Source organism: Lepus europaeus, chromosome 4 (assembly GCF_033115175.1).
Source record: "Lepus europaeus isolate LE1 chromosome 4, mLepTim1.pri, whole genome shotgun sequence".
Taxonomy (NCBI): domain Eukaryota; kingdom Metazoa; phylum Chordata; class Mammalia; order Lagomorpha; family Leporidae; genus Lepus; species Lepus europaeus.
In genome coordinates, this window is record NC_084830.1 from 80392947 (window position 1) to 80419032 (window position 26086).

Here is a 26086-nt window from a genome sequence, read left to right on the forward strand (position 1 = left end):
TGTGGAAATCCAGTTTTCCCAGCACCATTTATTGAATAGACTGGCCTTCCTTTAGGGATTGGTTTTAGATCCTTGATCAAATATAAGTTGGCTGTAGATGTTTGGGTTGATTTCTGGTGTTTCTATTCTGTTCCATTGGTCTATCCATCTGTTTCTCTACCAGTATCCTGCTGTTTTGATAACAACTGCCCTGTAGTATGTCTTGAATTCTGGTATTGTGATGCCTCTGGCTTTTTTTTTTGTTGTACAGGATTGCTTTGGCTATTCGAGGTCTTCTGTGTCTCCATATGAATTTCAGCATCATTTTTTCTAGATCTGTGAAGAATGTCTTTGGTATCTTGATTGGTATTACATTGAATTTATAAATTGCTTTTGGGAGAATGGACATTTTGAAGATGTTGATTCTTCCAATCCATGAGCATGGAAAATTTTTCCATTTTTTGGTATCCTCTTCTAGTTCTTTCTTTAAGATTTTGTAATTCTCATCGCAGAGATCTTTAACGTCCTTGGTTAAGTTTATTCCAAGGTATTTGATTGTTTTTGTAGCTATTGTGAATGGGATTGATCTTAGAAGTTCTTTCTCTGACAAGGCATTGCCTGTGTATACAAAGGCTGTTGATTTTTGTGCATTGATTTTATATCCTGTTACTTTGCCAAACTCTTCTATGAGTTCCAATAGTCTATTAGTAGAGTTCTTTGGATCCCCTAAATAAAGAATCATGTCGTCTGCAAAGAGGGATAGTTTGACTTCTTCCTTCCTTCCCAATTTGTACACCTTTTATTTCTTTTTCTTGCCTGATGGCTCTGGCTAAGACTTCCAGAACTATATTGAAGAGCAGTGGTGAGAGTGGGCATCCCTGTCTGGGACCAGATCTCAGTGGAAATGCTTCCAACTTTTCCCCATTCAATAGGATGTTGACCGTGGGCTTTTCGTACATTGCTTTGATTGTATTGAAGAATGTTCCTTCTATACCCAATTTGCTTAGAGTTTTCATCCTGAAAGGGTGTTGTATATTATCGAATGCTTTCTCTGCATCTATTGAGATAATCATATGGTTTTTCTTCTGCAGTTTGTTAAGGTGGTGTATCGCATTGATTGATTTGCAAACAATGAACCATCCCTGTATACCAGGGATAAATCCCACTTGGTCTGGGTGGATGATCTTTCTGATCTGTTGTTCTATTCTATTGGCAAGAATTTTATTGAGGATCTTTGGGTCTATGTTCATCACAGATATTGGTCTGTAATTTTCTTTCAATGCTGCACTTTCTCTGGCTTAGCGATCAAGGTGATACTGGCTTCATAGAAAGAATTTGGGAGGATTCCATCTCTTTCGATTCTTCTTAATAGTTTGAGAAGAATTGGAGTTAGTTCTTCTTTAAATGTCTGGTAGAATTCAGCAGTTAATCCATCTGGTCCTGGGCTTTTCTTTGTTGGGAGGGCCTTTATTATTGTTTCAATTTCTGTCTCAGTTATGGGTCTGTTTAGGTTTTCTATGTCTTCATGGTTCAATTTAGGTAGGGTGCGTGTGTCCAGGAATCTATCCATTTCTGATAGATTTCCCTGTTTGCTGGCATACAAGTCCTCGTAGTAATTTCTGAAGATTCTTTTTATTTCTGTGGTGTCTGTTGTTACATTTCCTTTTTCAGCTCTGATTTTATTGTTTTGGGTCTTTTCTCTTCTTTTTTAGTTAGTTGGGCCAATGGGGTGTCAATTTTGTTTATTTTTTCAAACAGCAGGCTCCTTGTTTTGCTGTTTTTTTTTTTGTAATTTTTTTGATTCAATCCTATTGATTCTTCTCTGATTTTAATTATTTCTCTTCTCCTACTGGGTTTGGGTTTGGTTTGCTGCAGATTTTCTAGATCCTTGAGATGAATTTAAACCTCATTTATTTGGTGACTTTCCAATTTCTTGATGTAGGCACCTTGATATAAACTTTCCTCTTAACACTGATTTTGCTGAATCCCATAAGTTTTGGTATGTTGTGTTGTTATCCTCATTTACTTCCAGAAAGTTTTTGATTTCTATTTTGATTTCTTCTATGACCCATTGTTCATTCAGGAGCATGTTGTTCAATCTCCATGTGTTTGCATACTCTCTAGGGATTCCTGAGTTGCTAATTTCCACCTTCATTCTGCTGTGGTCTGAGAAGCTATTGTATTGAGGTCTAAGTCTCCCTTTAATCCCTTAACAAATCTTTTAAATAAACTAGTGCCCTGTAATTAGGTGCATATACATTGATAATCATGATATCTTCCTGTTGAATGGATCCCTTAATCATTATATATTGCCCCTCTTTGTCTCTCTTAACAGTTTTTGTTTAGAGTTCACTTTATCTGATATTAAAATGGTTACACCTGCTCTTTTTTTGTTTCTGTTGGCTTGGTATATCTTTTTCCAGCTTTTCACTTTTAGTCTGCATGCATCTTTGTTGGAAAGATGTTTTTCTTGTAAGCAGCAAATAGATGAGTTTTGTTCCTTAACTCATTCAGCCAATCTGTGTCTCTTAACTGGACAGATGAGGCCATTAACGTTCAATGTGACTATTGATAAGTAGCAACTTTTCCCTGCTATTTGCCAAAGATATTTTCTAATATATGCTTTGAACCTCCTGTGATCGTTTGTGGTGAGGTTTCCTTCACCTTCTTTCATATTGATGACCATGTTTCTGTGTTTCTGTGTGTAACACATCTTTAAGCATCTTTTGCAGGGCTGGACGAGTGGCAACAAATTCTTTCAATTTCTGTTTGCTATGAAAAGTCTTTATTTCACCTTCATTCACAAATGAGAGCTCTACGGGATATAATATTCTGGTCTGGCAGTTTTTCTCTCTTAGCACCTGGGCTATGTCTCGCCCTTCCCTTCTAGACTGTAGCATTTCTGATGAGAAGTCAGCTGTGAGTCTAATTGGAGATCCTCTGAGAGTAATCTGACTTTTCTCTTTTGCACATTTTAGAATCTTTTCTTTGTGTTTCACTGTGGTGAGTTTGATTACAATGTGTCATGGTGAGGATCTTTTTTGGTCATGTTTATTAGGGGTTCTAAGAGCTTCTTGTACTAGGATGTCTCTGTCCTTCTCGAAACCTAGGAAGTTCTCTGCTAGTATCTCACTAAAAAGGCCTTCTAATCCTTTCTCTCTCTCCATGCCTTCAGGAACTCCTAGAACCCAAATGTTGGGTTTTTAAATAGTATCCTATAGATTCCCAACAATATTTTTTAGATTTCTAATTTCCTCTTCTTTTCTTTGGTTTGACTGTATATTTCCTGTGCACTGTCTTCTAAGTCCAGTTTTCTCTCTTCTGCTTCACTGATTCTGTTTTTAAGGCTCTCTAATGTGTTTGTCATTTGATCTATTGAATTCTTCATTTCATTTTGATTACTCTTCATTATCACACTTTTCTGTTCTACTAGTTTCTGCGTTTCATTTTGATTCCTCCTTAAGATTTTATTTTCATGAGAGAGATTTTCTATCTTGTCCAATAAGAATTTATGTAGCTCAAGCTTTTGTTTTTGATAACTTCTAAATATTCTTATCATAATTTTTTGAAATCCATATCTTGCATTTCTTCCATCTCATCATATTCATAATCTTGGCTTGGGGTGTCTTGTTCATTCAGGGGCGTCATAATGTCTCCCTTGTTCTTGTTTCCTCAGTTTCTGTGTTTGTTGCTTGGTATTGTGGAGATATTCTTTGGATTCTTCTTCCCTCGCTGTGGTGTTTTTTTCTTGTTATACTTGACTGTTTTAAGTGGACTGTCTGCTTTTGATGGAGCCTTAGAGGCTTGAGATGGGTGTGGCCTGAGAGCTCTGTTTGGTTCCTCAGTGTTAAGGGTGTGCCAAATGTGACACTTCCAGGTTAGGTGTGGTAAATCTCTCTCTTTCTTTTTTTTTCTTTTTTCTTTTTTTGATTCAGAAGAGAAGTAATTCCGCACAGCTGAGCGGAATGGAAGGTAGTTAGCAGGCGAATGATATAACCACAGGAGCCAGAGATCGGAAGCTCTTTCCCAAGAACCACACAGGGAATCTGTGCTGCCCTCAATGTGGGCTCAAATCTCCTGCAGTCTCCCACTGGGTTGCCAAGGTTACTGAATTGTAGTGTCTCTGGGAAGTACTCATGTGAATTCCGTGTGTTCTCTCACCCACCGTCTCTTTTTTCATAGTCTCAGTTCATTTGCACTACACATTCACTAAGTCCTAATCTCCTGTTATTTCACCCCCCCCCCCCCAGTCAGGTTTTTCTGCTTGGCTGAGGGCAGGTGCAGCCCTGAGGTCGTGCCGCTTATGATGCATGTCCAAAATGGCGCCTGCTCTTTGTCTTGCTTGTCTTTGAGAGGTGAGCAGAGAGAGAGAGAAACTCGTGTCTGTACTGGTCACTTTTTTTTCCTCTCTCTTCTAGATAGCCTGGTGAACTTTTCCCCATGGGGTTTCAAGCCTCGTTCCCTCTAGTCTCCTATTTCTGCTTGCCCGCTGGTGTCTCAGGCTATTGAGGTTCAGCTCACTTCGTGTTTCAGCGCTGGTGTGTTGATTCCGCCGCTGGTGTCCTGAGCTATGGGCTCCCACACCCTCCATGCAGGTCCACTGTGAATCACTAGTTCCAGAAGAGTTTCCTCTGCTGTTTCATCCCCTACTCTTCCTTGAACCTGCAGTATCTCCACTTTTATTAAACTGTCTCTCCCTGGACTATCAGTGTGCTCCCTTCCTATTCTGCCATCTTGCCGCTCTCTCTTCTCTGAAATTTCATAATTCAAACTACCAAGGTTCCTTTCTTGTAGTCAGCTGAAATCTATCCAGGATTGGGTATTTTTTTGTTCACTTCCTTCTATGTTCTTTGGGAACATAGAAAACTTGTTCCTGAACTTGTTTTAGACAATATTTAAGTAACATCCAACAGTGATAGGCAATTTTAGGTGTATGTACTTTATGTATATTATCCCATTTAATCCACCTTCTCCGAATGAAACTGTATATGGATAATAAAATAAGTCTCAGAAACCTCAAGAAAGATTCCTGAGTCCACATATGTAGGGCCTGGATTCGAACCTAGGTGTTTTTCCCTTTTCCTCTCTACCATGTTGTCCCCAAGACACTTATTCAGTCTTAACTTCTGAAGAATAAATAATGTCAATTTTTATCAATTTGTCAATCAACTATTGATAAAGAAGATAAGATAAAAATCTCATGTCAGAATAGAATCCATGTCAGCTATTTAAATTCCTCTTTGGTGAAGAATAATGATAATGATGATGATGGGTTACACATGAAAGGTGTGTTTTAAATATGAATGGAAAATTAAAACAATAATTAGTAATAGTAGATCCAAAACTTTTAGGTTTGGTTAGTTTTTGCCAGGTTAGAAGGATTAATATTTTCCATGTCATCACACCTTTACTTACAGGTTTAACAGGCTTTAACTCAACATGATCCTGGTAGTAGGAGTGTGTGTCAAGTCCACCTATGAAATCAACTGAAAATATAACATAGCCCAAGATGAATAAATGTGTAAATAAAAATGCACAGAATACTAAGTGTTTAAAGTAGAATACATAAGAATAACAAAAATATCTGTTTACTCTAAAATGGAAAAATGTATTTATCAATGATAAAGAAAATGGTGAATTTTCAAGAAACACACAAAGAACATAGGCTCTTAGAGTTTGAAAAATCAAAGTTGTTATTGATTTCAATAAAAATTAAATTGCATGATATTTCAGATAATATGTTTGTCCATAGACATATAGACATGCTTTTTCCATGCGTATATAAAAAGATGTCATTTTTCTTTTTGTTGCCAGGACTTTTTAAAATTTACTTAAGGTGATTTATTGCATCATCAACAAGGCCTTTGGGAATTCACACTCTTTATCTTCATGCCTTCTTTCCTGAAGTTACTCCTGAAAATGTTTCATAAAGGTTTTATCTCCTTCCTTATTGCAGGAAATACTTGTTTTGTATAAATTCAATAGCCTTTGTAATTTCTTTATTACATTTTATTTTTAAATTTTTAAGGGTGAGAAAATTTTATGTATTTCATATATATATATTTAGGAATACAGTACAACATCCCACCCTACCCTGTCTCCAATCCACACTCCCACCCTCCCTCCTCCTTCCTTTTACCTTCCTTCCTTTAATTTTTACAACAATTTACTCTCAGTCTATTCAATACATGTAAGATTAATCCTATGCTAGGTAAGGAATTCAACAAATGGTAAGAAGAAAAAAAATACTGCTCCTCACAATACAGACAAGGGCTATAAATAATAATTGAATCACAAAATATCAATTTCATTTATCTATATTATTTTTTGTACTCAATTACCACAGATCAGGGAAAATACCTGGTATTTGTCTTTTGGGGACTGGCTTATTTCACTAAACATAATGGTTTCCAATTGTGTCCATTTTGTTGCAAATAGAGGATTTCATTCTTTTTTACAACTGAGTAGTGTTCTATAATATATATCTCACAAGTTCTTTATCCAGTCACTAGTTGATGGCCATCTGGGCTGATTCCATTTCTTAGCTATTGTGAATTGAGTTGCAATAAAATTTGGGATTCTGATCAATCTTTCATATTCTGGTTTCATTTCTTTAGGTAAATTCCTAGGAGTGGCATTGCTGGGTCATATGGTATATCGCTTTTAAGGTTTCTGAGGTATCTCCATACTGTCTTCCACAATGGATGTACTAGTTTACAGTCCCACCAACAATAGATTAGAGTACCTTTTTGCCCACATCCTTGCCAACATTTCATGATGTTGATTTCTGTAGAAGAACCATTCTATCTGGGGAGAGATGAAGTCTTGTTGTTGTTTTGATTTACATTTCTCTGATGGCTAGAGGTCCTGAGGAATTTTTCATGTATTTATTGGCCATTTGAATTTCTTCTTTTGAAAAATGCCTCTTCAAGTCTTTTGCCCATTTCTTAACTGAATTTTTATTTTGTTGTCGCGTTTCATGAGCTCTTTATAGATTCTGGATATTAATCCTTTATCAGCTTCATAGTTTGAAAATATTCTCTCCTATTCTATTGGTTGCCTCTTCACTTTGCTGTCTGTTTCTTTTGCAGTGCAGAAGCTTCTCAGCTTGATGTAATCCCATTTATCAATTTTGGCTTTATTGTCTGTGCTTCTCGGGTCTTTTTCTGGAAATCTTAATGCCAATGTTTTGCAGAGTTTCTACATTTGTCTCCCCTAGTAACCTGATGGTATCTGGTTGTATATTTAGAACTTTGATACATTTTGAGTTAATTTTTGTGTAAAGTGTAAGGTAGTGGTGTTGTTTTGTACTTCCGTATGTGGACATCCTATTTTCCCAGCACCATTTGTTGAAGAGACTATCCTTTCTCCAGGGACTGATTTAAGTTCCTTTGTCAAAGGTTATTTGACTGTCGATGCATGGATTGATTTCTGGAGTGTCTATTCTATTCCATTGGTCTACATTTCTATTTTTGTACCAATACCATGCTGTTTTGATGATAACTGCCCTATAGTATGTCCTGAAATCTGGTATTGTGATGCCTCAGGCTTTGTTTTTGTTTAAGATTGCTTTAGCTATTCTGGGTCTTTTGTGTTTCCATATGAATTTTAGTATTTTTTTTCTGGATTTGAGAAGAATGTCCTTGGTATGTTGAGTGAGATCACAATGAATCTGCAAATTGCTTTGGGTAATATAGACATTTTAATGATATTCATTTTTCCAATCCATGAAAATGAAAGATTTTTCCTTTTTTTGTGTCTTCTATTACTTTCTTTAATGTTTTATAATTTTCATTGTATAGTTCTTTCATCTCCTTGGTTAAATTTATTCAAATGTATTTAACTTTTTTGTAATTTCTTTTTTCAAGATTTATTTATTTGAGAGGCAGAGTTACAGAGAGCCAAAAGCAGAGAGATAGAGATCTTCCATGCACTGGTTCACTCTCCAAGTAGCCACAACAGCTATTGCTGGGCAAATCTGAAGCCAGGAGGCAAGAGCTTCTTCCAGGTCTTCTATGCAGGTGCAGGGGTTCAAGCTCTTGGCTCATCTTCTGCTTTCCCAGGCCATAGCAGAGAGCTGGATTGGAAGTGGAGTAGCCAGGTCTCGAACAGGCACCCATATGAGAAGCTGGCACTGTGGTTTAACTTGCTATGTCACAGTGTCAGCCACTATAATTTCTTTTTATTTCATCTAAACCTATACCTTTTGTTCCCCAAGTCTACTGGAAACAAATAATCTTTGTGTCTCTTGTTCTATAGTCCTTTGAAATTATTTATTATTTTAAGCCATGCTTTGGTTGTGTTATATAGTAGTCTAACATTAGTAGGTCTATTGGCACGTAGGAAACACTGAACAGTCAATGTGTGTGTGTGCTCACATTCAGAACACAGTATGCAAATATTGTATCATATTCTCAGATGAAGACAGGCATTTTGATGAACTAATCAGAATAAGATGAATTGTTATAAAAGTTCCACTGAAACCTATTGAAAAATTTATGTAATTATGTGTTTGAGACAGATAGCCAGGGAGACTTTCTATCCACTAGTTCACTCCCCATATGCCCACAGCAGCTGGAGCTTAGCCAGCCAATGCTGAGAGCAATGAACCCAATCCAGGTTTCCCACATGAGTAGCAGAGATGCAACTACTTGGGCTATCACTTGCTGCCTAGGGTACACATTAGCAGGAAGCTAGAGTCAGGGGTGAAGCTGAGTGTTGAACCCAGGTATTCTGATACAAGATGTGGGCATCTAGGCCAAATGCCTGCACTCCATTGAAGTCTTGACTGCTGTGCCAACTCTTGGCAATCCCTGACTCCAGTCTTTTACCTCCTGTAGAGAGATGGAACAAGGCTTGGATGGTCAAATTTCATCAGCTTTACTTTGCCACGAGACTTTTTTTTTTCTATTTTTAAAAAGGATCAATTTATTTGTTTGAAATGTAACATTACAGAGAGAGAGGGAGACACCCACCCCCAGAGAGAGAGAGAGAGAGAGAGAGAATAAGAGAGAGAGAGAGAGAGAGAGAGAGAATTTTTCCACCCACCGGTTCAATCCCCAAATGGCTATGGCTGGGTATGGAACTACATTAGGGTCTCCTATGTATATGGCAGAGGCCCAAGCACTTGGGTAATCTTATGCTGCTTTATAGGCACATTATCAGGGAGCTGGATCAGAAATGGTGCATCCCAGACTTGAACCAGTGGTTGCATGGAATGCCAGAGTTGCAGGTGGCAGCCTAACCTACAGTGCCACACAGTCCAGGCTGCATGGATAAGATATTTGAAAGCCTGTGGGGATACCTAGCAACCATGTGGCAAGGAAGCTTCTACAGTGAGTATGACTGAAAGAGCCTGAGCTTGTCCCCCCACCTTTTTTTTTTTTACCAATTCACACAAATTACCTGGATCCTACCTTAACTACAGAAGCAATGGGAAGTGGGCCAATTTAATCTGCTGAAAAACTTTTCCCCAGGAGAGAAAGCTGTGCTTAATGGGACCATTTAAATGGTCAGATCAGACTAAATTGTCTTTTATCAGTTTAGATATTTAATCAAATATATGTCCCCAATGAACATTGGGTAGTATTTTAGAAGGAAGAGAACACTGATTTAAAATTAAACTACATAATTATTTACAGGGCACATTTAGAAAGTTCCAAATAGTTTAAAAAATTTAATTATAAAATTATAATTAAAATAAAACATAGTTAAAATAAAATTATAAATATAACCATTTATGAATAAATGACTCTTTTTGAAAATTAAATAGAAAGTAACTTTATTTCTAAAAACTAACAGAATGTATATCTATATTAAATAAAACTAAAAAAAACTTTATACTGATAATTTGAATACTAAAATTTAACATTTAAATAATCACTATTTTTGTCATAATTTCATGTACTTTGCTCATTAATCATTCCTGTCTGTAAGACATCAAATCAACGGGAGATTTTGTCAGAAAAAAATATGTTTTTATCATTTTCATAAATTTGCTTTCAGTGTCCTGCAAAGTTTCTCTATATGGCTAGTAAATTTGAAATTGTTCACACCCTGGTAAGATACAAACCACAATACCATCACTTACAGCATAAAGCATATGATTTCCAACTGAGCAAATATTCTCTCTATAGTGCTATAAGTTGTTACCCAAATTTGCTAAACAAAGGATATCTATAATGCATGTTAGCCCAAATATTCTCTCAGGCACAGTTTGCTGAGGAAGGCCATGAAATTGGATTCTGGGGGCTCTGGTTTTAGATCCTGGAAGTGAAAAGTATATTTTAGAAAAAAAAACTTAACACAATTAAGAGTTGGCATCAATTGTCTAGAAGAGTCCTTTATGCAGGGCACACTTGTCTACAGCATTCTTGGAAGTGGAGGTGTTATCATCAAAGAACCCTTAGGGAGAGTGCACAGCCAGGAAATTGCTTTGTTTTAAAACCTTTCAAGTGTACTTCTTGTGCCAATTTCCAGCAGCACAGCCAAGCTACTTCTCAGAAGTAATGTTTGTAACTGCATAACTTTGTGGTTACCATGGCAAATTCCTGGTAGAGTTCTCACCTGGCTGAAGGAATCACAGAGCTATTCTAGATTATCAGCAATGCCCTACTGTACAAATACAGATTTGTTTCCCATTTGTAAAAGAAACTGTTGCCAAAGCTTTGGAAGAGCCTAGGGTGGTTACTGATGCCATAAACAAGAGTGCCAATTTGTTAAGTCAACAACAGGAGTCACTGTGCACTTACTCCCCATGTAGAATCTCTGTCCTTAGTGTGTTGTCCAATGTGAATTAATTGAGTACTAGTTAGTACTCAAACAGTACTTTACACTTTGTATTTCTGTGTGGGTGCAAACTGTTGAAATCTTTAATTAGTATATACTAAATTGATCTTCTGTATATAAAGATAATTGAAAATGAATCTTGATGTGAATGGAATGGGAGAGGGAGAGGGGAGGGTTGCGCGTGGGAGGGAGGTTATGAGGGGGAAAGCCAGTGTAATCTAAAAGCTGTACTTTGGAAATTTATATTTATTAAATAAAAATTAAAAAAAGAAAAATTATTAATAAGCATAAAGCTTCATACAAAGACTTGGAATCCATATTCCACAGAATCTTGCTGTTCCCAGAAATATCCTTAGCTGCTTTTAGTTGGTGAAGAGCAACCTCCTTTCTCTTGACTGAGAGAGCACACGTTCCTGGAGTTAGAATATATTCCATGTAATCTACCTCTTGTTTAGGAACCTGAGCTTTTGTTTAGGAAATTATGTATTCTCACTTTCCCAGATTCTGGGTTTAGTGGAATGCAGAAAAAAATCACCTCTTAGGCAAAGGTTTAGCCCACAGTAAAATGTATTGAAAGGACTGTCTCTTCAATAGCCCTGAGGTCTTTAACCATTCTGTACTCTGTATTTGACCTTAAAGCATATAAGATAGGAATATCACAGAGAAATGGATCCAACAGTTCATGTTTGAGACCCTTAATAAACTTTAAAGAAACACCTGAGAATACAGACAATGGAGTTTGACATTTAGACATAACTAGAGCTTATGATACATAAGAATATAACATGCTAGAACAAGGGAAATCTTTGGGATTAAGTGTTACAAATAATTTGAATACCATAATTCTTGGAGGATAGAGGTCCTACATGAGAAGTTAGTGCACAATAACCCCCATTGTTTATTTAACAATTAACACTCTTATGTATGATGTCAGTGGATTCTAAGTCCCGTATTTGTGTAAAAGGCCCAAACACAAACACACTGTGCTGAACAGGGGAGCTACAGAAGGTATTCCAAGGTATAGGGAGATTTTAACAGAATCTCCAACATTAGATACTCCTCCCTCTCAACAAAGAAAAGCCCAGGAGCTGATGAATTCACTACTGAATTCTACCAGACATTTAAAAAACTAACTCAAATTCTTCTCAAACTATTCAAAATAATTGAAAGAAAGGGAATCCTCCCAAATTCTTTCTATGAAGCCAGCATCACCTTAATTCCTAAACCTGAAAAAGATGTAGCAGAGAAAGAGAATTACAGACCAATTTCCCTGATGAACATAGGTGCAAAAATCCTAAATAAAATGCTGGTCAATAGAATTCAACAACACATCAGAGAGATCATCCACCCAGACCAAGTGGGATTTATCCCTGGTATACAGGGATGGTTCATTGTTTGCAAATCAATCAATGCGATACACCACCTTAACAAACTGCAGAAGAAAAACCGTATGATTATCTCCATAGATGCAGAGAAAGCATTTGATAAAATACAACACTCTTTCATGATGAAAACTCTAAGCAAATTCAGTATAGATGGAACATTCCTCAAAACAATCAAAGCAATTTATGAAAACCCCACGGGCAGCATCCTATTGAATGGGGAAAAGTTGGAAGCATTTCCATTGAGATCTTGTACCAGACAGAGATGTCGACTCTCAACATTGCTATTCAATATAGTACTGGAAGTTTAAGTAGAGCCATTAGGCAAGAAAAAGAAATTAAAGGGATACAAATTGGGAAGGAAGAAGTCAAACTATCCCTCTTTAAGATATATGATTCTTCATTCAGGGGATCCAAAGAACTCCACTAAGAGACTATTGGAACTCATAGAAGAGTTTGGCAAAGTAGCAGGATATAAAATCAATGCACAAAAAATCAACAGTCTTTGTATACACAGGCAATGCCATGGCAGAGAAAGAACTTCTAAGATCAATCCCATTCACAATAGCTACAAAAACAATCAAATACCTTGGAATAAACTTAACCAAGTACTTCAAAGATCTCTACAATGACAATTATAAAATCTTAAAGAAAGAACTAGAAGAGGATACCAAAAAATGGAAAAATCTTCCATGGTCATGGATTGGAAGAATCAACATCATCAAAATGTCCATTCTCCTAAAAGCAATTTATAGATTCAATGCGATGCCAATCAAGATACCCAAGACATTCTTCTCAGATCTGGAAAAACTGATGCTGAAATTCATATGGAGGCACAGGAGAGCTTGAATAGTGAAAGCAATCTTGTACAATGAAAGCAGAGCAGGAGGCATCACAATACCAGATTTCAAGATCTACTACAGGGAAGTAAAGACAGCATGGTACTGGTACAGAAACAGATGGATAGACCAATGGAATAGAATAGAAACACCAGAAATCAATCCAATCATCTACATCCAACTTACATTTGATCAAGGAGCAAAAACCTGGAGCAAGGCCAGTCTATTCAACAAATGGTGCTGGGAAAACTGGATTTCCACATGCAGAAGCATGAAGCAAGACCCCTACCTTACACCTTACACAAAAATACACTCAACATGGATTAAGGATCCAACTCTATGATCTGACACCATCAAATTATTAGAGAACATCGGACAAACCCTGCAAGATATAGGCACAGGCAGTTAAAGACAAGATTGACAAATGTACAAAGAGATCAAGAAATTCCACAACAACAGAACAAACAACCAACTCAAGAGATGGGCCAAGGACTTCAATAGACATTTTTCAAAAGAGGAAATCCAAATGGCCAACAGACACATGAAAAAAATTTTCAGGATCACTAGCAATCAGGGAAATGCAAATGAAAACCACAATGAGGTTTCACCTCACCCCGGTTATAATGGCTTACATACAGAAATCAACTAACAACAGATGCTGGCGAGGATGTGGGGAAAAGGGACACTAATCCACTGTTGGTGGAAATGCAAACTGGTTAAGCCACTATGGAAGTCAGTCTGTAGATTCCTCAGAAACCTGAATATAACCCTACCACATGACCCAGCCATCCCACTCCTTGGAATTTATCTAAAGGAAATTAAATTGGAAAATAAAAGAGCTGTCTGCACCTCAATGTTTATTGCAGCTCAATTCACAACAGCTATGACAGGGAAGCAACCTAAATGTCCATTAACAGAAGGCTGGATAAAGAAATAATGGGATATGTACTCTGTAGAATACTATACAGCAGTCACAAATGGAATCTGGTCATTTCCAACAAAATGGAGGAAATTGGAAAACATCATGCTGAGTGAAATAATCCAGTCCCAAAGGGACAAATATCATATGTTCTCCCTGATCTGTGACAACTAACTGACACCTAAAAGGAAACCTGTTGAAGTGAAATGGACACTATGAGAAATAATGACTTGATCAGCCCTTGTCCTGACTGACGAGGAACAACTTACTATTCCTTTTAGTATGTTTTGTTTTAATTAATACCATTGGTTGAACTCTTTAATTAACACACAATTATTCTTAGGCATTTAAATTTAACTGGAAAGTGATCCCAGGTAAAAATAAGAGTGGGAATAAGAGAAGGAGAAGATGTACAGTTTGGCACATGCTCACTCAGAATTACCCTTATGCTGTAGCTAGAAACATGCCAGGGGATTCCAAGTCAATCCTATCAAGGTGGCATGTACCAATGTCATCTTACTTATTAAAGTGATCAGTTTGCATTCATAACTGATCTAAAAGATATTATTAATTGTCAAAGGGATTACATAAATAAGTCAGTGTCTTCAAATAATAATTGATAGAATTAAAATGGAGGGAATGATCCTACATGGGAAGTGTGATATACAGCAGACTCATAGAATGGCAAATGCCCTAAACAGCACTCTGGCCTCAGAATCAGCCCTTAAGGTATTCAGATATGGCTAAAAAGTCCATGAGAGTTTCACAGGCTTGGAATGCCAAGACACTGTGGCAAAAACAATGACCTACATGAAAGATCTCTGTGAGTGAGATCCCAACATAAGAACAGGCCATCAAAGAAGGAGGTACCTTTCTCTGAAGGGAAGAGAAAACTTTCACTTTGACTATGGTCTTGTCTAAATAAGATCAGAGTTTGTGAACTCAAGAGGCTTCCATAGCCTTGGCAGCCCATGAGAAGAGCCTTGGGTTATTACTGACGTCATAAATAAGAGTGTCAATTGTTAAATCAACAACGGGAGTCACTGTGCACCTATTTCCCATGTAGTATCTCTCCTTAATTTGTTGTACTCTGCGAATTAATAGTAAAACTACTATTCAAACAGTACTCTATACTTTATGTATCTGTGTGGGTTCAGTCTGTTGAAATCTTTACTTAGTATGTACTAAGTTGATCTTCTGAATATAAAGATAATGAAAATGAATCTTGATGAAGAATGAGATGGGAGAGGGGATGGGAGATTGGATGGTTGCTGGTGGGAGGGAGGTTATGGGGGGGAAAAGCCTCTAAAATTCAAAAGTTGTACTTTGGAAATTGATTTTTATTACATAAAAGTTGAAAAAATGTTCACATATTTCTATATACATTAAACAATTTCCATATTATTTCATAGATTTCATGGATCCTTGGATTTATGGACCCTACATTAAGACTGTTATATTTAGATTTTTGCCTTTAAATTTAGAGTTTAAACATGCCATTCCCAGGGAGCACTTAAGTTGTCATTTATATGTCATGTTTACATGTATTCATCAAATAACTATCCAAAATGTAGGTGTTTTGTTTCTCATCCAACTATATTGCAGGCTGCCATGTTTTGAATTGAACTCCAAGCCCTCATAACCTTGCATTTATCTCAGGAAAAAGAAAAGACCTTGGAATATATGGATCAATTAATAAATTTATTTTTCTGAGCTTGCTTTATGATTTATCATTGTCCCTGCTGTATAGTTATTAGCCCTTTATCAGTATCATTTTTTTTTACAAGTTGCCAAGTTTAGCAATAAAGTCTTAAGAAAGTATTGCTCAGGCTTTGAAGGACTCAAATATCAGGGCCACTACACTGTGATTTCCTTGTTCTGCAACATGGATTCCTAAGAGAAAAGCAGGGGTAGAGGTTGACGTCAACCTAGTTCACACAGATTGGATTCTGCAGCACCCCACTGACAGGACATTTTGGAGCTGCCGATTGTTTCAGAAGTAGCTGGTAGTTACACTCTGCTGGTGTCACTAAGAGAGGAGCTTCTGTGCAGTGTCACTAATCTGCTGCTGTCTCCTGTGAGATGGATCAGAGCTTTCAGAGGTACAGGCCACTGTGCCACACCATGGACAACTGCCAGGGTTGCTCCCAGACTACTGAGTGACCACAGGGGCACTATGATGGGTCTGGACTTCAGGGTGGAATAAACTTAAGAGCTATCCATGAAGGTGGATTACACCCAAGGGTTAGCTTCATGGCTACACACAATTAATTTTTTTATCACTTGGGAATTTTACAATCTCTTTCAACTTTCATCAAGCATGTGTAATTGAAGGATAGAAGCATGTGGGGCCAATGAAATGATTGAAGACAAGTCAACTCCAGCTGAAAGAGGGGAGTACGCAGTCCCTGACACTGCATGGTCCACATCAAAATTCCCCAACATTTTTACCTCTTCCTTTTTGGGAATAGCATGTGAAGAGTATGTTTCTCATTTCCATTTAGTCCTCCTCAGTCTCAGGTGCTGAATATAGAGAGCCAACACAATTCAATTGCTCAAGATGGCAATTTATTCTGGCAGACGCCAAGAACTATCTCTGAGAGTCTGGAAACAACCCCAGCTCTGTCTGGAATCCTCAGCTCTTCCTCACCTTGGAGAGTTACAGAGGAGGAATAAGAAACTGGGGATCTTCAGCTGGGGATGTGTGTGCCGCAGGCAAATGTAGGACCTTCTAAAAAGTGTGCAGGTGTGCAGAGTCATCGATTTCAGGAACTTTAAAAACAAATGTGCCTGAAAAAAGTACCTGTGGCCATTCTGGTTCTTAGTTCTCTCATCACCTTCTGCAGTCATCATTCTCCACTTTACAATGACAGACTTCTACCTCAGCCACCTTACCCTTACCTGAGTGCACAGCCTGGGGGAAAAACCTTCAGGACACCAAACAAAACGGCAACTTTAATTTTTTATGAAGATGTTAAGGAATAGCTGTTCATGAACATGTATGTGGTTTACAAGATAACTGAAGAAGAATCTAACAGATCCATCAGTTAGAAACACTTTAGATATATTTTTGGTAATGGATCATTTGTACAATTGATCCTCCAGATCCACAAGTTCTGATCCTTGGTTTCAACCAATGGCAGATGGAAAAAATTTGAAATCAAAAACTGCATCTGTGTGAACATGTACAATCTTGTTTTTCTTGTCATCATTCCCAAGACAATCCAGTATACCAACTATCTAGATAACATTTACATTATAATAGGTAATCTAGAGACGATTTAAAATATGAGAGGATATCGGGCCCGGGGCTGTGACGTAGCAGGTAAAGCCGCTGCAGTGCTGGTACCCCATAATGGTACCAGTTGGAGTTCTGGCTGCTCTGTTTCCAATCCAGCTCTCTGCTATGGCCTGGGAAAGCAGTAAAAGATGGCCCAAGTCCTTGGGCCCCTGCACCCAAGTGGGAGACCTGGAAGAAGTTCCTGGCTCCTGACTTCGGATCAACATAACTCCAGCCATTGTGGCCATCTGGGGAGTGAACCAGCAGATGGAAGATCTCTCAATCTCTCTCTCTCTCTCTCTCTCTCTCTCTTTCTCTCTCTCTCTCTCTGCCTCTCCTCTCTCTGTGTAACTATGACTTTCATGTAGATAAATAAATCTTTAAAAAATGAGAGGAAGTGCATTGGTTCTATGCAAACACAGCACCATTTTATACGGGGGTTTGGGTATTCATGCATTTTGGTATCTATGGTGGTAGGTGGAGAATGGGAGTCCTGGCACCCACACAGATACTGAGCGGTGACTATATTTTTTAGGCTGTGTATCTCAATTACTTTACAATGTCATTCCCCTGCACAAGTCCTATTTCCTTCTCTTTTATTTTTTCTTTTTACTGTTTACTCTGATATATTATCTATTTTTCTTTTAAAAAATTATTTGCTGACAGACACCCTTCCTACACTTTAAGCTTTAAGAGGCAAGAATTTTTGTCTGCTTTGTTCAGTAGTTAGTAGTAGTAGTAGTTAGTAGTTAGTAGTAGTTCAATAGTTGTTCAGCATTTAGAACAATGCCTGGTATGAGGTAGTTCCTCAGAAACACTTAGGGGAAGAAGGAATTTTAAAAATTGAATGACATTACTGAAACAAACATTTTCCCATTCTCATTTTGTGTGTGTGAACAAGCTTTCTATAAATAAAAGCTAACACCAAATTTTGAAAGTAACTTAAGTAACCTATTTGATTCTTGCAATGAGTAACATTCACTAATTGAAGTAAAACTCTTCCATCCATTTCATTAAGAGGTGTCTTTCCAATAAATATTTCATTTATTGTTTAGAAATTATTCATCAAGATTTGTAGAACACTTACATTTGCTCAATTACATTGATAGCAAAATAAGTACATTATAACTCTATCTAGAGAAAGTTAAAATTAAAAACAATTCCTGGTTATAGGAATAAATAAGTTTTATTCATAGGTATAAATCTAAAAATTTTTAAAATCTTCTACACTGAATATAATGAAATGTAGTTGAGAGAAAGGAAGGATGTCTTAACTAATTATGGATTGTGAAATTCAATATTGTGAAGATACCAATTGATTCGTGAATTCATGAATATGGACTTAATGCAATCCCAATAAAAATTTTAGCAGTTTAATAAAAATGCTGACTCTAAAATTTATGAGAAAAGGCAAAAACTCAAGATCAATTAAGATGATCTTAATGAAGACCAAAGGTGAAAAACATACCTTTATGAGGGATTTTGAAAAATTCTTGAGAAATGCACATTATTAAAAAAATCTATGCATGGATTTAAGTGTTTTTTTTGCACCAAAGTAAATTTATCTTCTAATTTCATTTTTTCATGAACTTTGTGAAGTCCATTTGTACTACCATATAATAGTAATTTATTTTGAATGAAGTTATTTGCATAAGAAGAAATGAACAATATAGAGTTCAAAAGTAGAGCTATTTTGTTTGTGACAAAAATACTATCAGAAGGCAATGAGGAAAGGGTGGTTTTTCTGATCCATAGTTTTGGACCAGCTGTGTATGTGTGTAGGGGGCAAAAAAAGAATGTTGATTCTTATCTCCCATGACACATAAAAATCAGTAGATTAAAATATGGGTTGCTAAATAAATAATTAAAAACATAATGCAGTACAGGAGAGTGTCTCCACAGGTTGGTTTAGGCAAAGGATTCTTAAATGATGTGCAAAAAATACTAACAAGATTTCTTAATTTAAAATTTAAGAGTGATGATTGAACTACAAAAATTAAGGTTTTTTTATTCATGAAATGATAATATTTAGAATGAAATTTCAATGTATACATAATTCTTTTCTATAAAAATATATGATAGAATAATTTAAAAAATCTTTAAAGAATAAACATATTGGAACAGAATTTATTTTTAAAGATTCATTTACTTATTTGAATGTCAGAATTACAGAAAGAGAGAGAGAGAGAGAGAGAGAGGTCTTCCATCTGCTGGTTCACTCCCCAGATGGCTGCAACAACCAGGGCTGACCCAGGTCAATGCCAGCAGCCAGAAGCTTCATCTGAGTCTCCCATATGAGTGGCAGGGGCCCTTACACTTGGGCCATCTCCCTCTGCTTTTCCCAGGCCATTAGCAGGGAGCTGGATGGGAAGTGGATCATCCAGGACACAAACTGGTGCCTATATGTGATGCTATGCCTATGCTATGATGCCAATCCCACAGGGCAGAATTTTGTGGGGCATGTGGAATAGATATTTGAGGGCACTTCAACAAGTTAGAAGGAAATGGATTTTAAAAGTAATGCAAATGTTACGAGCATCTTGAAGATCCCTCATATGAAGCATAGAAATCAACATGCCAACCAATGGAACAGAATGGAAAACCTAGAAATTAATCCACACACCTATAACCAAAAATCTTTGACAAACAAGCTAAAATCGCTCCCTGGAGAAAGGACAATCTCTTCAACCAGTGGTGTTGGCAAAATTGGATCTCTGCATGCAGAAGTATAAAAAAAGACCCCTGTCTTTCACCCTATACAAAAAACAACTCACAATGGATCAGGATTTAAATCTGAGGCCTTAAACCATCAAATTACTAGAGAAAAACATAGGGGAAATCCTGCAGACATTGGCATAGGCAAACACTTCTTGGCTCAGACCCCAGAAGCATGGGCAATAAAAGCAAAAATACACATATGGGATTACATCAAGGCAAGAAGCTTCTGTACTGCAAAGCATACACTCAACAAATATTTGCAAACTATGCATCAGATAAACCATCAGAGAACTGAAAATAAAAACAACAATAAGGTCGCACCTCACCCCAGTTAGAATGTCTATCATCCAGCCATAAAATTAACAAATGCTGACAAAGATGTGGAGAAAAAAGTACCATTATAAATTGTTGATGGGAATGTAAGCTGGTACAACCATTATGGAAGACAGTATGAAGATTCCTATGAAATCTAAAAATAGGTCTACCCTATGATCAAGCCATTGTACTCCAGGGAATATACCCAAAATAAATGAAATCAGCATGTGGAAGCTACCTGTATCACCATGCTAATAGCAACTCAATTCACAATAGCTAAGACAATGGTATCAACCTAGATGTTCATCAGCTGCTGACTGGATAAAGAAAATGTGGTGTATATACCCAATGGGATACTACTCAGCCATAACAAAGAATGAATACTATCTTTTGGAAAAAAATGAGTGCAACTAGAGACCATTATACTTAGTAAAATAAGTTAGATCCAAAAAGACAAAATCACATAGTTTCTTTGATATGTGGTAGTTACTATATAGAGTTAAAAAATTTTAATATATGTGAGTGATTTTGACATTTTGGGATTTGATTATTATTTACAGCCTTCATCCATATTCCTGCTGAACCATGGTCCTTTTCCTTGTCAAACTCTTTATTTAGTGAGAATTAAGCCTGTGATTATAAAGTAATTTAAAAATATGTTATTGCAAATATCAAAAAAAAAAAAGAAAGGAAGGAGGAATGAGTGAGGGAGGGAAGTATTATTATAGTCTCAGAATTGTATCTATGAACTGCATGGAATTTGTTCTCCTTATATTGATAAAAAACAGTTTAAAAAGTCCAAAGAGAAAATGAAATGATTTAAAATTTCAAATATCAACTAGAGCCTATTTGGGTATATTTTAAATGTACAATGATGTGTATTAAATCATTCTGGTATTTTAAGGCCATGGGATACTTTCAAAAGACTAATGCCTCAACTTTATTATTTAAAAACTGCAGTGATTTTGTGCTGTGTCAGTGTAACTAAAAGTGGGATTGTATGTCCCAGTATTGTGTTCAGAATATGGTTCTGATAGTGTTGGCTACAGAGACATTTGTGGGAAACGGAAGACCAAGGTTAGCAGTTATGCTTCAGATGTCTGTCTAGGTCCCCAGCTCCACTGGATCCGACAAGTGGAGTGCTAACAGCCAAGAGAAAGACATGCTTGACAACTGAGAGCTCTCTGGGTGGTTGCACACCCAGCAGATGTCAGCAGGAAAGACAGGAAAGGAAGCAAAGGTCTGCTCCTCCCTGTCCCTGTCACCACCACAGGGAGCCTGCCCTCAGAGTGGAAAAAGAGAATGAGGAGATGTACAATTTGGGACATGCACAATCAGACTTGCCCCAAATGATGGAGTTAGAAATGTGCCAGGGGATTCCAATACAATCCCATCAAGGTGGCATGTACCAATACCATCTCACTAGTCCAAGTGATCAATTTCAGTTCACATTCGATGGCTCGGATAGGTCTAAGAATCAAAGGGATCACACAAACAAGACAAGTGTCTACTAATACTAACTGATAGAATCAAAAAGGGAGAGAAAGATCCAACATGGGAAGTGGGATACACAGATACATAGTGTGGGATACATAGAATGGCAGATGTCCTAAACAACACTCTGGCCTCAGAATCAGCCCTTAAGGCATTCAGATCTGGCTGAAGAGCCCATAAGAGTATTGTAGGCATGGAAAGCCAAGATACCATGGAAAAGAATAAAAGAAGAAGACCTAAATGAAAGATCTCTGTGAGTGAGATCCCAGTGGAAAGAATGGGGCCATCAAAGAAGGAGCTACCTTTCTCTGAAGGGAGGAGAGAACTTCCACTTTGACTGTGACCCTGTCAGAATAAGATCAAAGTCAGCGAACTCTCAAGGCTTCCATAGCCCTGGCAACTCATGACTAGAGCCTAGGGAGATTACTGACGCCATGAACAGGAGTGTCAAATTGTTAAGTCAGCAACAGAAGTCACTGTGTACTTATATCCCATGTGGGAACTGTCCTTAATGTGTTGTCTAATGTGAAGTGATGCTATAACTAGTACTGAAACAGTATTTTTACACTTTGTGTTTCTGCGTGGGTACAAACTGATGAGATCTTTACTAATTATATACTGAATCGATCTTCTGTATATAAAGATAATTGGAAATGAAAAAAAAAACCTGGTGTTAAATTGGAAATGGCATAGAAAATTAATTTTTAAAAAAAATATTATGTAGGATCTCTGTCTTTAATGTGCTGTACATTGTTATTTAATGCTATAACTAGTACTCCAACAGTATTTTTTTTTTCACTTTGTGTTGCTATATGGGGGCAAACTGTTGAAATCGTTACCTAATATATACTAAACTGATCTTTTGTATATAAAGAGAATTGAAAATGAATCATGATGTGATTGGAAGGGGAGAGGGAGCGGGAAAGGGGAGGGTTGTGGGTGGGAGGGAAGTTTTGGGAGGGGGAAGCCATTGTAACCCATAAGCTGTACTTTGGAAATTTATATTCATTAAATAAAAGTTTAATTAAAAAAAAAAAAGAATCAACTCTGGGGCCAGCCCCGCAGCACTCCCCAGTTCACACCTTCCTGGCTGCTAAATCCCTGAGCTGGCAGAGTTTTACATGTTATCACTGTGAAGGAGAAACACTGAGGAAGAAAAGCTGGTTTTCTGAATAGTGGAAGTTATATTTGCACTTTTATGAAAGGCAGGAAGTGGGAGAGAGAGAGAGAGAGAGAGAGAAGGAGAGAGAGAGAGAGTGCTCCCATCCACTGGTTCACTCCCTAAATGACCACAACAGCCACTGCTGGGCTGGAGCATTGAAACCCAGAGCCAGGAACTCAATCTAGGCCTCACATGTGGGTTGTAGGTATCCAATCACTTGAGGCATCACCTGCTGCTTCCTAGTATAATGCATAACACGAAGTTGGAGTCCAAAGCAGAACTAGGACTCAAACTCACGCAATATGGGATGTGGGCCTCGTAACTGTTGCACCAAGTGCCTGTCCTACATTTTTTTATCTTTTAAATAACTACAAACTACATCCACCCACATTTGTTTTATATCATAGAATACATGGTATTCAGCTGAATCTTAAGAACTGTGGATTCTTCTAATTTCATTGTATAGTCTCACAGAGTTTTGCAAGTGATAAAATGAAACACAAATTTCTTTTTTCGTTTGTTTGTTTCACAATTTCATAGTATTTGAACTGGGTCCTGAGATACTGTTATTTTAATAAGTTTTTTTTTAACTTTTATTTAATGAATATAAATTTCCAGTGTACAGCTTATGGATTACAATGGCTTCCCCCTCCCATAACTTCCCTCCCACCCGCAACCCTCCCCTCTCCCGCTCCCTCTCCCCTTCCATTTGCATCAAGATTCATTTTCAATTCTCTTCATATACAGAAGATCAATTTAGTATAAAGATTTCAACAGTTTGCACCCACATAGAAACACAAAGTGAAACATACTATTTGAGTACTAGTTATAGCATTAAATCACAATGTACAGCACATTAAGGACAGAGATCCCACATGAGGAGCAAGTGCACAGTGGCTCCTGTTGTTGACCCAACAAATTGACACTCTAGTTTATGGCGCCAGTAACCATCCTAGGCTGTCGTCATGAGTTGCCAAGGCTATGGAAGCCTTCCAAGTTTGCCGACTCTGATCATATTTAGACAAGGTCATAAAAGACAGAGTGAGGATAGTAAGCAATGATCCTAAGAGTGGCATTTACCAGGTTTGAACAATTATACAGCATTAAGTGGGGAAGAGGACCATAAGTACACACATGTTGGGAGTAGAGCCATTGGTGGTAGAGTAGAGGTTATGATTACAAAGGAATGAGGCACAAGTGCACTAGACAGGGCCTAGAACAAAGGACAGAGTCATTATTAGAGGAGCTAAGAAAGGTGCTGTCTAAGCTACAAGTAATTTTTCTGATTGAAAGGCAAATAGAACCTGATAGAAGGGGCTTGATAATAATCTGTTGGGCTTTAGGCCTTGTAAGTTAAGAGGCCCATACCTATCTATCTCTTCACATGGGGTATATCCTAAGGGAGGTGTGAACCTCCTAGGGGAAGGCACTCTGTTGACTTTCATTACTTGGCTGGCCTGGGAGGAGAGCTGGCCAGGTAAAGGCAGGTGGCATCTCTAACAAGAAATTTACAGTTCTGCCTGCAATGTTGCTGACCCTACTTGACCATACCCTCAGCTGCAGTGGTCACTTTGGAAGTTGGGCTGATTCTTAAAATTTATTCTTAAAATTTTAATTCTTAAAATTTATAGAAGGCATTGGACCTTCTGGTAAATGTTTTCTTAAGTTGTTATCTAATGGTTGAAATGGTTTGCTAAGTATTCATGTAATATTGCTATTGTCAGCAAGCGATCTAGGACTTGCTCCCTCATTTCTCTATTCTAAGCCCAACTTGTTCTTTCATTTCTCTATTCTCTTCAAGGTAGGAAACTAATTCTATTATGAAGGAATCTGTAGGATGCACAATTTAATCTTTAGACCTTATAAAAGAGATGGCTAACATTTTTCTGCAATAGCATAGCCAAAATAAGAACTTAAATAATAATCTCATAGCTAGATTCACTTCGCCATCAGCGAAGTAAGCAGTAAGTAGAAAAAACCTCCCTTTCAGACCAAAGGGAAAGAAAGTTTTAAAGTGAGAATATAATTTTCCTCATGGGCATTGTCTACCTTAGAAAAACTACTACAGAACATGCCTGTGACTATAGATTTGTAGTTCAGGCCACCGAAGATTAGAGATGGGACACGGGCACTCCCTTGACTTGCATCCTCTGGTCTGCTTGAACACAAACCAGGAGGAAAAGAAAGCTAGGCATCAGAAGCAATGGGTGGCAGGCCTATTAATGGCTGATCTGTACAGTGATCTGCACTCAAGGAGACCCAACAGGCCAGTCCACTGCAGTGGCTTTCAATGTGGTAAGCCTGGGCTTCAGCAGAAGTCAGCTTGTGAAGAGCCCTGGCAGCTCTGCCAAGAGTTGGATCACTGGAAATGGACCTGCCCTGGAGTCGAAGGATGCCCAGGTCAGAGCCACAGATCTTATTGGCTCTAAGCTGAAAAGCCCTTCACTCAGCCCAACTTCCAAATTTATTTTAATAAGTTTTACATAACCAGCATATTGTGCTAAAACAATACGACTGAATTGGAGCAGGGTTACTGGGTCTTCCATTTGACTCCTCATGTCCACTGACATTTTAGAAGGTTAATCCATTATTTTTGGTCTTGTGATAATAATATATATTACCCTTCATTATTTAATTGTGAATATTCTGGTTTTATCCTTGTGAGTGACCAATATATCTCTTTTTTCAAATCCATTTTATGAAGTTTTTTGTTACTGCTGTTGGACTACAAGGCACTCCTGCATGCTGAACAGCATATGGACGTTGGCACCCAAAATATCTGGATCAAATATTAGCTCTACTTCCTACAAGCTGTTTGAGCTGAGGAAAAAAATCTCAGTTTACTCATCTGTAAAATGAGGACAATGGCTGCCTCCCAGGGTGTCATTACCCCAAACAAGATAATGAGCTTGATCACAGAAGGCATGCAGTAACAGCAGGCTGCTGTGGATTGGTAAGACATTTATCGTATTTAGATGACACATTCCCAACAACACGGACTTCTAAAATTTCAAAAGCTTTGTTTGGTTTAGTATAACATAATTATTTGTGAGATTTTCACCATTCTCTTCTCCCCAACTCCTAGGAGAGTGTCTGCCTTTGTGGATCTTGCATCAAGTTTGATTTTCTCCTATTTGGAAAGAGTAGCTAGTTTGGAGGAGGGGAAATTCATTAGTCAGCTGCATTTTGAAGCCTAGATCTTTTATCTTC

At 37.5% G+C, this 26086-nt stretch overlaps 1 protein-coding gene across 1 annotated transcript in view; it reads right to left on the minus strand.

The window, feature by feature from the left end:
- Positions 1-2119: 2119 nt before the first annotated feature.
- NKAIN3 (sodium/potassium transporting ATPase interacting 3) overlaps positions 2120-26086 on the minus strand; it is a gene marked incomplete at its 3' end in the record, with an annotated part of 391041 nt that continues 367074 nt past the window's right edge. The window contains exons 5-6 of the mRNA XM_062189882.1: positions 5395-5465; positions 2120-2128 (exon numbers count right to left, since the gene is read on the minus strand). Of these exons, the coding sequence (XP_062045866.1) occupies positions 2120-2128; positions 5395-5465 (80 nt within the window). The remainder of the gene's footprint in view (positions 2129-5394; positions 5466-26086) is intronic.